We start from the raw sequence: 12,904 nt of genomic DNA on the forward strand, positions 1-12,904 counted from the left end.
TGACCAGGGCCGGCCCACAACATTTTGGCAGCTGAGGCGGGGAGCTCAAACGACACCTCCATGCCCCCTCGCTTGGGCCAAAACTTTGAAGACTCACCGTGAATATTTGTGTCTATGTATCTCAGGAGAGCTCCTTCCAGCTTAGATAGAAAAGCTTCCTTTGCTCTCTTTCTTTTTCTGAATGCTGCCCCAGAGGGGCGTTTTCTTCTTTCACTCAGGACTGCTGTTCTGTGCCAGCTATAGTGGCTCTCACCATTCAATGGAAAGGGACAAATAAGCAGGCTGGTAGCAGGGCCTGAGTGAGGGAAGATATCAGCGTCTTAAGGGCCTAACTGGCTCCTACTACTTCAGTTGACTGCCTGTTCTTCGCAAGTGGGTTCAGGGAAGCAGCAGGAAACAGGAAGCTCCCTGAGAAGCGGGTGTTAATCAGTCCAGGCTCCTGGGGGTGCCAGAGAGATACATAACAGGCTCCTCCTCCTCCTCTCTCTCCCTGCAGCTCCTGCTGCTTTCTGTTATTGCCTCTCACCTTTTCTCCTGCCTGCCTGTTATGTCTCTTGTGCCCTCCTTCCTCCAGCACAGCACTCCACCATCTCTGTGCATCTAGAGCAGAGAGAATACATATGCACCAGCAGCAGACACAATTTTCTACACTCTGGGTCCTAGTGGTGCCCCGCCCCCAGTCTGGCACCTGAGGCAGCTGCCTCAGTTCACTTCATGGTAAGGCCAGCCCTGAATCTGACCATTAGATTGCTCTTTCGGGGCAAGGATTGTCTTTAAATGTGTTTGCACAATGCCTAGCACAGGAGGGTCCTGATTCTGAATGCGGCCTCAAGAGTTGGCTACAATACAACTGATACAAACTAATAGAGAGGCAGCATGCTTCAGTGAATAGAAGATCAGCCTGAGAGTCAGGAGACATGGGTTCTTTTCTGGCTCTGCAACTGACTCACTGTGTGTCCTTGGGCAAGTCAGTTCACCTCGCTGTGCTTCAGTTTCTCTACCCACCCTTGTCTGGCTTCTCCATTCAGATTGCATACTCTTCCGGGCAAGGATGGACTTGAGTGAGATGTTTGTGCAGTGCCTAGCACAGTGCGATCTTGATCTCTATTGCAGCATCCTGGCACTACTGCAGTATAATGATTACACACACACACACACACACACTCACTCTCTCTCCATCAGGGATCGGCAACCTTTGGCACGCAGCCCACTGGGGTAAGCCCCCGGTGGCCAGGCCAGTTTGTTTACCTGCTGCATCCGCAGGTTCGGCCGATCGCGGCTCCCACTGGCCGCAGTTCGCTGCTCCAGGCAGCGGTGCGGCCCGAGGGATGTGCTGGCTGCCCTTCCCACAGCCCCCATTGGCCTGGGACGGTGAACCATGGACAGTGGAAGCCGCGATTGTCTGAACCTGCGGACGCGGCAGGTAAACAAACTGGCCTGGCCCACCAGGGGGCTTACCCTGGCAGGCCGTGTGCCAAAGGTTGCCGATCTCTGCTCTACAGTAAAAGAATGTTTTTAAGATTGCAAAATCAAACACTCAGAAATCAGAAAATGCCAGAATTAAGGTTGCCTGTGCAATCTTGATTTAGCCTCTGTCATAAATATAAAGGGAAGGGTAATCACCTTTAAAATCCCTCCTGGCCAGAGGAAAAATCCTTTCACCTGTAAAGGGTTAAGAAGTTAAAGGTAACCTCACTGGCACCTGACCAAAATGACCAATGAGGAGACAAGATACTTTCAAAAGCTGGGAGGAGGGAGAAAAACAAAGGGTCTGTGTGATGCTTTTGCCGGGGACAGAACAGGAATGGAGTCTTAGAATTTAGTAAGTAATCTAGCTAGGTATGTGTTAGATTATGATTTCTTTAAATGGCTGAGAAAATAGCTGTGCTGAATGGAATGAATATTCCTGTCTGTGTCTTTTTTCTAACTTAAGGTTTTGCTTAGAGGGATTCTCTATGTTTTGAATCTAATTACCCTGTAAGGTATTTACCATCCTGATTTTACAGAGGTGATTCTTTTTTACTTCTATTAAAAATCTTCTTGTAAGAAAACTGAATGCTTTTTCATTGTTCTAAGATCTAAGGATTTGGGTCTGTGGTCACCTATGCAAATCGGTGAGGATTTTTACCAAACCTTCCCCAGGAAGTGTGGTGCAAGGGTTGGGAGGATTTTGGGGGGAAAGACGTTTCCAAACAACGTTTTCTCAGGAACCCAGATAAAGTTTGGTGGTGGCAGTGGAAGTCCAAGGGCAAAGGGTAAAATAGTTTGTACCTTGGGGAAGTTTTAACCTAAGCTGGTAAAAGTAAGCTTAAGAGGTTTTCACACAGGTCCCCACATCTGTACCCTAGAGTTCAGATGGGGAAGGAACCTTGACAGGCTCTTTGTGCATGTGAATTATACTTAGGGCTGTGCAAATAACTGAATATTCATTTTGTTGCCTGAACCAAAACAAAAATTGTTTTGGATTAACCTAAACTAACTTCTTCTCCTTTTTTTCCCCCCAAAATGAACCCTCCCCCTACATTAATTTGGTGTTGACCAACATTCTTTTGTTTTACCGAAATGATTTGGTGGGAGGGATCCCATTTCTTTTCAATTACATTTAGGCAAATTTCAAAATGAAACATTGTCTGAAAATGAAAAAACAAAATGTTTCATTTAAAAATGAAATATTCCAACTTTTTTAAATTTATTTTTTATTTTTTCAGCCAAAACTATTTGCCAAATTCAACATGAATTGGTTCATAATTTTGGTTAATCTGAAACAACGTTTTTGGTGAATAAAATATTCATCCAATTTTTTTCATACAGCTGTAATTATGAGAGAGTCTGTAATGAGATAATCACATACTATTTTTCCCATAGGATCCCTGCCTACTTCAGTATTAATCACCCCTAGCTATAACAACAGTGCTTGAAATTGCACATGCAGAACATGTGAACACACAGTTTTGCAGGTGCAAACAACAGCACACACCTCTCTGTGGGCACAAAACCAGAGGCTGGGTCTGAAAACATGGCCCTTAATCTTCACAGCTACTGTCCAAGTGCAGCTACTACACAATCAAGAAAAGCAACAATAAAAATGACATCGTGGTGCTCCCAATCTGTTCCCCCTCAAGGACTCCTATATCAAATTGGCTCACTTTACAAGTCAAAACAAGTTTTCTCTAACTCACCACTGCCTGGTGTCTGAAAATCAAGCTGTTTTCTTTCTGCTTTGCACATTAGCACCAGATATAAAGATCCCAGACTCTGAATGTAATTGGCAATTCTCTTGATGATGCACAGGGTAAAATAGAAGGCAGCTTGCTCCTCAGCTACTACATTGGATTTGGAACACTGACAGCAGTAAAAACGATCTGTCACTTAAATAACCAGATACTATGTGACTCAGAAGATGCAGAATGAGGAGAGAAGAATAGGACCAAGGTGCTATTTTTCTTTGCCGTCAGATTTCTAACCAGAAATTAAATGTCAGGGGGAGCTAAGAAAAGTGGTTGAGAAAATACAGCGGGGTGGACAAACTTTTTGGCCCGAGGGCCACATTGGGGTGCGAAACTTTATGGAGGGCTGGGTAGGAAAGGCTGTGCCTCCCCAAACAGCCTGACTCCCGCCCCCTATTCGCCCCCTCCCACTTCACACCCCCTGACTGCCCCCGTCAGAACCCTGACCCATTCAACCCCCCCTGCTCCTTGTCCCCTTACTTCCCCCTCCTGGGACCCCCCACCCCAAACCGCCCCCCTGGGACCCCACCCCCTATCCAACCCCCCCCCCCCGCTCCCTGTCTCCTGACTGCCCCAAACCCTATCCACACCCCCACCCCCTGACAGGCCCCCCGGGACTCCCACACCCTATCCAACCCCCCCGTTCCCCGCCCTCTGACCGCCCCAGAACCTCCGTCCCATCCAACCGCCCCTGCTCCCTGTCCCCTGACTGCCCCCAGGACCCCCCGCCCCTAACCGCCCCCTGCTCCCTGTCTGCCCCCTGGGACCCCCTACCCAACCCCCCCACCACTGCACACGCACACTGCCACCGCCCCCTTACCATGCAGCTCAGAGTGGCAGGAACTCGTAGCCCCGCTGCCCGTGCAGCATCATAACTACATGGGTGGGGGAACAGAGGAGGGGATGGGGGGGCAAGCCTCCTGGGCCAGGAGCTCAGGGGCTGGGCAGGACAGTCCCACGGGCCGGATGTGGCCCGTGGGCCGTAGTTTGCCCACCTCTGAAATACAGTCATCGGACAAATTTGCTACAAGAGGTGCAGCTCTACTGGGTGACAGAAAGATGTGTTCAGTTGTACACTAGTCCTGCCTGGGGAAGTGGTAAAGGTCCCATTGCTTGGGACTTTTTAAAAAGCAGGCTGGACAAACCACTAGAAAATGGGCGCTAGGGGCAACCCTGCAATTGGCTTGGGGATGGGAATGGAGAACAGGCTGTTTCCATTTCTACAGTCTGTGATGCTCGGGACCAAATCCTAAGAAGTGTTGTCAGTGTCAGACCCCGGTACAACCCCGGTGACTCCCTTACCCATCTGTAGGAGAAGCAGAAGTAGGCTTGAAGAGAGCCTGAGCGCATAGATATCTAGGTTAGAGGAAAAGGGGAGGGTCTAATTTACACCATTCCCTACATCTGGCCCTATGACTTCAGTGGAGTTGTAACCAGAATTTGGCCCTGTGGCTTTGCAGAACTAGGACTGACTGCAAAGCTTTCCCTCAAGATTTTAGGGAATGACAGTGCAAGCTGACCAATGATCTGAATCTGTGCCTTAAAAGTGAGAGAATGGGCCAGATCTCAGCTGATGTAATCAAGGGTCACTCAGCGGAAGTCAGTGGAGCCACATTAATTTGCATCAGCTGAGGATCTGATCTGATATACTTAAAAAAAAACCCTAAATAAATGAAAACTTCAGCTTAAATGATTTCTATTGACGTCTACTAATTTAAAAGCAGGCAGGAAGGTTTTTGGGGCTGAGAGGAGGTTGTGGTATAAATTGAAAAGATGGCAGGTCACCATCCCATGGGGCTTTGGGACAAATACTTGTAATTAAGTGGTTCAAACTAAGGGCAAGATTGTGGCTGATCCCCGCACAGGTGTAATGTGAGCGGACACATACCAGGAACACCGTCCCTTAGTGCCCTTTCACAAGGGCTGGCTGTGATCTCAGTCCCTGTGCTCGCCTGCTCATTGCCCCCATGCGCTGGCCAGTGGAGAAGCACACGTTTCACCCCCTCACCCTCTAATGGAGACGTAACACCAGGCGCCCTCCCCCACAGGCCTGGGAGTCTTGGTCTGTCCGTAAGACGCAATGCTTCCCAGTGCTTCCCTCGAGTCAGCATAGCTGGGCACAGCCCTCCACAGAGGGCTGTACCTAACAGCCATGAGATAAATCAAAGCTGTTGTCTTTTTACACCCAGGAAATCAGCTTCACAATTGAAAGCCATCAGGAGGAACTCACCGTTGGTCTTTTCCACTGTAGGTGGCTCAGCTTGTCTGCTGAGAGCAGATTGGGACCAATGGAACTGACATGTGCTGGGAAGGTGTCATCTTCAAACAGCAGGCCTCGGCTCAGGTAGTACTCTCTCAGGAGGGTGAAATCCTGATTGTTAAATTTCTGCGGGCTCTGAAGGCTTCCAATCCTCCCCTTGGTTTGCCAGCCTCGTTCTAGCTTCTGATACGGGCCAGGGGCAGGCATCATCATGCCTCTATCCTGTGAAGGAGAAAGTGTGTCAGCCATTGTTAATGGCCACTTCTGAAACACTGCCTTCCAAGCACACAGGGAGTGCCCAGACAGGATTCTGGAGCAGCTACTCACAGAAGGAGGTAGTCGTGACAAAATCCTTCCTAGCTGGAAATGCCTGGAGAAAGAGAAATGGTAAAAATGCCACCAGGTTTATCTTAAACCAACACTGCCATTGCTTCAGATTCAATTCTAAGTCTTCCTGAGCAAACTGTCTGGGAAACACTGCACTACTATATAGGTAATATAATAGAACATGGGGTGGGGTGGGGTGGGGTGGACGGACAACAAGGGAGGGAAGGGAATATTGCTGTTGGGAGGGTGTTACAGAAGAAGCTATGGTAACCTAAGACATTTGTAGTGGGCCCAAAAAACACTCAGCTGTTGATTGCTTTTGTGCATGGTGTATTTTTGTGGGAGTTTACTTTTATTTTCTGAGCTCTTTGGACTCATTTTTGAATGCTTGGTGGCATAGTCCACATTCAGATGCATACAGCTCCACCACTCACTGAGCTGTTGAGAGCGCTAACCAAAACAAACACCCCCTCCAGCCATTGCCCTGTCTCGGGGTCTGGTGCAAAGTCCGTTGGTGTTAATGGAAAGACTTTCAGGGATGGCTTTGTCTTAGGATCAATTTCTCAAATAACGAGGAGGCAAAAATCCCGCCCTAAATTGAAATCTGCATTTCATCCACACCTTCCAAAGTTGGAGGGATTTAGATCCATTGATTCAATTGGAGAGCTGAGTTAGGGCTTAGCTGAGAAGTTTAGAGTCATATCCAGATTTGGAAACCCACTGCCCTGCCCAGATTTGGGGGTGTTCTCAAGTTGTTTGGGTCTATCTCAACTAGGAATTCCTTTCCTTCTGCACAAGAGCAGCTGTCAGTTGGGAAAAGTGCTTCCTCACACAGCTGGGTGAGACTCCTCATTGGTTGCAGTCATGTGCCAGATGCATGCAAAGGACTAGTCCTGACGCTAGATGGAGCGATTCTGTCTACTTGTGGCCTGACACAGCACCCAGCACTGCTGCTGGTGAAGAATTCAAGTTGATGTGACTCTTGCTGTGGGCCCCTTCCTCCTTAGGGTTGTCAAAGAGCACAGCAGTAGAACAGCTCGTGACAGCATCACCCGCAGTCAGGAATGATAGAGAAGAAAGGTTGAGGGCCACCTCAGAAGAACAGCCCTGAATCCACATATATGGGAGCTCAGATAAACAAGTGTCCTCCCGGGCCTTCTGTGTCATTTTCCAGCCCCATTCCCGATCCGGCCATGAGATGAGGAGGGAGAGGGGCAGAGGTTTCAAAGACTCCCAGGCTTTGCCAGAGCCCCAGAGTTTTAAAGAGCAACTTAGTTATTCTGCACAGAAGGGGAGTGTGAGGATTTTTGTTTGTACTGGTCTCATGGCCTTCCCAAAGCCACATGTGGACGCACACATGCATTCACACATGGATATATGTGCTCTCTCACCTGGGGCCTTCTGTTACTGAAAGAACAGTCATTCAGAGGAATAAAACCTTCTGAGAGCCCCCTTGCTTCACAAAGGCTCTCAAGAGCTTTGTTATCCCAAGCCACACATTTCTGAGTCACATTTTAACCCCAGTGTAGTTCTGGTTTTAACCTAAGCCATATCACCCTTCTCTAAAAGTACCGAACGTTCCTTTGAGTCCTATTCCTTCCAACAAACACAACCCACCTTCCCTTGAATTCCATTCCAGCCATCTTCATTCATAGCATTTTGTTTTTTAAGCCCACTGGTCACTTTGGGCAGATAATTCATCGATTTTGAGGTAAAAAAAGGACCACTGTGATTATCTAGTCTGGTGTCCTGCATAACACAGGCCAAACAGCCTCACCCAAGTGATTCCTGCACAATGCCTGGCACTTCTGTTAGAGCTATAGAATATATTTTAGAAAGGCATCCAGGGTTGATTTAAAGACTTCAGGTGACAGAGAATCTACCATCTCCCTTGGTAAATTGTTCCAGTGGTTAATTACCCACACTGTGAAAAAGCTGCACCTTACTTCTAATCTGAATTTGTCTGGCTTTGGCTTCCAACCCCTGGATCTTGTTATGCCTTTTTTGCTAGATGAAAGATACTTCTGTTATCAGATGATCATCTCTATTTGTCAATATGCCTCCAACACTGGGTAAGGAGAGCAGAAGCACTAATATTCAGATGAGAGCCTGGCTTCTGGTTTTGTTGTGAACATTTCACACAGGATTATTAAAAACTTCATTTAGATTCACTGAAACGGCTAATATAGCTTCCCCATGTTTTATAGCAGTGGTTCTTAACCTGGGGTGCACGCACTCCTTGGGGTACAAGATGCCCTTTCTGGGGGTGCCAGACATGCCAGATTTTTTAGAAGGTAAATCATCGAAAACACAAATGAAGCACGGACACGTAAGTACAACTACTTTGTTTCATCAAATCTATGTATTTATTAACATTATACATTTAACGATTACTGTAATATACAAACAAAAATATATCTGGGTTTAAAGAACTGACCTACTTCAACGGCTTTTGACAAGGGGTGCAAGAACATATTTTGAGAACCAAAGGGATGCAGGCTGCAGTAAAGGTTAAGAACCACTGTTTTATAGAGTATTATTGCCCTTCTGTGTAGTTAAAGTCCTTTCCTCTTAGGACCTTTAACAATCCCCTGGAAAGACCAGGAGTGTCTTGTCTTGTTATTTAATTTAAAAAAGCAATTTCATTTCAAAGAAATCAGATGAAATTCAGACATAGCTCTCAGCTGACATAGAGAAAGAACATTCCTTTTTGACTTGCATTTTTCAATACAATGGAAATAAATCTCATGTAATGTACCATAACACGACAGGGAATGGTTTCTCCTTAACAAATACTCATTTGAAACGGTACCTAGGCCTTGTGCATGCTAAGATCTATTTCCCGCAACAGTGTTCCAGCAAAACTGATTACTAATTCCACAACTCAAATTAAAACTAACAGAGCTTAAAGGCTGGGACTGACGCACGCTCTCTCTCTCTCTTCTGACTGAGAACAAGGGTTTTTAGTGTGTGTGTATGTGTTTAATTACATTGTTTAACACACTGGGAATAATTTAGCAACTGGCAGTAGAAGATAAGGCAGATAAACTACCCTCCTCCTGCAGAATAACTTCATCAGCTTTTCAGGAATCATGCTTGGATATGCACATGCGCAGACATACAAGATATTGCTCTGTCTGGTTGAAATTCACCCCTGAAAGAGAGCCTACACAAGGCCTGTGAATGATGTGAGTTCCACTTAAACTGGCAGGACTCAATCCTGCACCCATTGAAGTCAATGGTGCAGCTCCCCTTAACTTCAATGCATAGGATCAGACACTCAGACCCTGATATTTTATTGCCTTGCACTGTGCATAGTTATTTACACCTGTGCAGAGGGGGCACAAAAATGTACCATTTTGATCTGGCAGCTTCTTACAATTGCTTTCCACTAATGTGAAAGACTATGCAAGGTGCAGGGCAAGGGTGAATCAGGCTCTTGGGGTTTAAATGCGACTTGAGTGTGTTAGGTTCCCCTTATGCTGGACCCCTCCACAACGAGGAATTTCACTCTGTGAGCGTTAGAAGGTTTCTTCAAACCAACGTCTGTGTTTGGAGGGAGCAAAGCATGGCACTGTGAAGATCCTGAAACACCCTCTATTATGGACAACCACAGATTGTCTCCCCTTTCTTCACAGGGGAAGACAATGCTATCTAGATGAGGTAAGTCAGATAGGCAGGGGTCCTATGAAAATGTAAGAAGTGATTATGTAATTAAGGATCAGAGGGGTAGCCATGTTAGTCTGTATCCACAAAAACATTGAGGAGTCCGGTGGCAGCTTAAAGAGTAACAGATTTATTTGGGCATAAGCTTTTGTGGGTGAAAAACTCACTTCTTCAGATGCATGGAGTGAAAATTACAGATACAGGCATAAATCCACTGGCAAACAAAGAGAAGGGAGTTACCTTACAAGTGGAGAACCAGTGCTGACAAGGCCAATTCAATCAGGGGGGATGTGGTCCACTCCCGATAATTGAGGAGGAGGTGTCAATAGCAAGAGAGGGGAAATTGCTTTTGTAGTGAGCCAGCCGCTCCCAGTCCTTGTTCAAGCCCAAATTAATGGCATTAAGTTTGCAAATGAATCGTAGCTCTGCGATTTCTCTTTGAAGTCCATTTTTGAAGTTTTGTTGAAATATGGCTACTTTTAAATCTGTTATAGAATGTCCAGGGAGATTAAAGCGTTCTCCTAGTGGCTTTTCTATGTTACCATTCCTGATGTCTGATTTGTGTCCATTTATTCTTTTATGTAGAGACTGTCCAATTCGGCCAATGTACATGGCAGAGGGGCATTGCTGGCCCTGATGGCATATACCACATTGGTAAATGTGTAGGTGAATGAGCCCCTGATGGTGTGGCTGACGTGGTTGGGTCCTTTGATGTGTCGCTAGAGTAGATATGGGGACAGAGAAGGCAACAGTGTTTGTTACAGGAATTGGTTCCTGGGTTAGTGTTTCTGTGGTGTGGCGTGTAGTTCCTGGTGAGTATTTGCTTAACTAGGGGAGCTGTCTGTAAGCGAGGACTGGCCTGCCTCCCAAGATCTGTGAGAGTGAGGGATCGTTTTCCAGGATAGGTTGTAGATCGTTGATAATGTGCTGGAGAGGTTTTAGCTGGGGGCTGTACTTGATAGCCAGTTGTGTTCTGTTATTTTCCTTTTTGGACCTATCCTGAAGTAGATGACTTCTGGGTACCTGTCTCGCTCTGTCAGTCTGTTTCCTCACTTCCCTAGGTGGGTATTGTAGTTGTAAGAATGCTTAATAAAGATCTTGTTAGGAGTTTGTCTCTGTCTGAGGGATTGGAGCAAATGCTGTTGTATCTTAGGGCTTGGCTGTAGACCAGGGGTTCCCAAACTTGGTTCACGACTTGTTCAGGGTAAACTCCTGGCAGGCTGTGAGATCCTTTGTTTACCTGAGCATCCTCAGGTACGGCTGCTCGCAGCTCCTGGTGGCTGCAGTTTACCATTCCTGGCCAATGGGAGCTGCGGGAAGCAGTGCAGGCCAGGCCACCTCTTTCCGCAGTTCCCATTGGCCGGGAATGGCAAACCACAGCCACTGGGAGCTGTGAGTGGCTGTATCTGTGGACACTCAGGTAAATAAAGCATCTCATGGCCTGCCAGGGGCTTACCCTGAATAAGCCGCGAGCTAAGTTTGGGAACCCCTGCTGTAGACAATGGATCGTGTGATGTGTCCTGGATGGAAGCTGGAGGCATGTAGGTAAGTATAGTGGTCAGTAGGTTTCCAGTATAGGGTGGTGTTTATGTGACCATCACTTATTTGAACTGTAATGTCCAAAAAGTGGATCTCTTGTGTGGAATGGTCCAGGCTGAGGTTGATGGTGCGGTGGAAATTGTTGAAATTCAGGTGGAATTCTTCAAGGGCCTCCTTCCTGTGGGTCCATATGATGAAGATGTTGTGACCTTGCACCCCATAAGGCTTTATGGAAATATGCTTATGAAAGTATATATGACATAACTGGAATATGTTTTATGCTACATATGCCATGTAACACATCTCTGTAAAGGTTATGATCTACTGAATCTATTCATCCTATTTGTATTCATGTATCATTTTTGTATTTGAAGTTATGAATATTGGCTGTGTACTGGTTTGATTTCAAGTAACCTTAGTAAAGCATTTGGTCAGCTTTTTGAGAAAGGAATGTGCAAATTAAGTGCCCAATCAAGAAACACTTAATGAACAATGGATCTTGGAAGACTCCAATCCACATAAGAAGTCTACTTGAGGAAGTTCAAGGTAGCATGTGAACCATGGCTGCTACCTGTAAGTTCTGAGTCATGCATGGACATGTGACTTGCCCATGTGACTTCAAAACTCCATCTTGTAGCTGGGATTCTACACAGGGGGAGGGAAGGGTGTCCACCCACAAGAGAAAGTCTATTTAAACCCCTGGGAGACCCCTCCATTTTGTCTTCAGCTGGCCCAAGAGATAGCATCTCCACCCCCAAAGATACCTGAAAGAAACTGGAACAAAGGACAGTAACCACAGGGGTGTGAGTGATTGCTAGACCCAGACTAGAAAGAGGCTAGTCTGTAAAGAAGCTTACTGGAACATCTCGGAGGGTGAGGTTTCATCTGTAATCACTTTTTTATAGTATTAGGCATAGACTTGCGTGTTTTATTTTATTTGGTAATTCACTTTGTTCTGTCTGTTATCACTTGGAACCACTTAAATCCTACTTTTTGTATTTAATAAAATAACTTTTTACTTATTAATTAACACATAGTATGTATTAATAATACTTATTAATTAACCCAGAGTATGCTTTATACAGGGTAAAATGGATTTATTTGGGGTTTGGACGCCATTGGGAGCTGGACATCTGAGTGTTGGAGACAGGAACACTTCTTAAGCCATTTTCAGTTAAGCCTGCAGCTTTTGGGGGATGTGGTTCAGACCTGGGTCTGTGTTTGCAGCAGGCAAGCATGTCTGGCTCAAACAAGGCAAGTTTCTAGAGTCCCAAGCTGGCAGGGAAAATGGGTTAGAAGTCATCTCAACACATCAGTTGGCAGTTCCCAAGGGGTTTTCTGTGATCCAACCCGTCACAGATGTCATCAGTGTAGCGCAAGTAGAGGATGGGCGCTAGGGGGCAAGAGCTGAGGAAGCGTTGTTCTAAGTCAGCCATAAAGATGTTGGCATACCGTGGGGCCAATGCAGGTACCCATAGCAGTGCCTCTGACTTGAAGGTATAAGTTGTCCCCAAATCTGAAATGGTTGTGGGTGAGGACAAAGTCACAAAGCTCAGCCACCAGATGTGCCGTGGCCTCATCAGGGATACTGTTCCTGACAGCTTGTAGTCCATCCTTATGTGGAATATTGGTGTAAAGAGCTTCTACATCCAGGGTGGCCAGGATGGTGTTTTCAGGAAGATCATCAATGCATTGTAGTTTCCTCAGGAAGTCGGTGGTGTCTCGAAGATAGCTAGGAGTCTCATAGGGTCTGAGGAGAGAGTCCAAATAGCCAGATAATCCTGCTGTAAGAGTGCCAATGCCTGAGATGATGGGGTGTCCAGGATTTCCAGGTTTATGGACCTTGGGTAGCAGATAGAATACCCCTGGTCGGGGTTCTAGGCAC

At 46.3% G+C, this 12,904-nt stretch overlaps 1 protein-coding gene across 1 annotated transcript in view; it reads right to left on the reverse strand.

The window, feature by feature from the left end:
• The window catches only part of CAPN13 (calpain 13), a 50,316-nt gene extending 44,622 nt beyond the window's left edge, over positions 1-5,694 (reverse strand). The window contains exon 1 of the mRNA XM_077812190.1: positions 5,458-5,694. Within this exon, the coding sequence (XP_077668316.1) occupies positions 5,458-5,694 (237 nt within the window). The remainder of the gene's footprint in view (positions 1-5,457) is intronic.
• Positions 5,695-12,904: the final 7,210 nt, after the last annotated feature.

The sequence above is a fragment of the Eretmochelys imbricata genome, chromosome 3, assembly GCF_965152235.1.
Source record: "Eretmochelys imbricata isolate rEreImb1 chromosome 3, rEreImb1.hap1, whole genome shotgun sequence".
Classification (NCBI taxonomy): domain Eukaryota; kingdom Metazoa; phylum Chordata; order Testudines; family Cheloniidae; genus Eretmochelys; species Eretmochelys imbricata.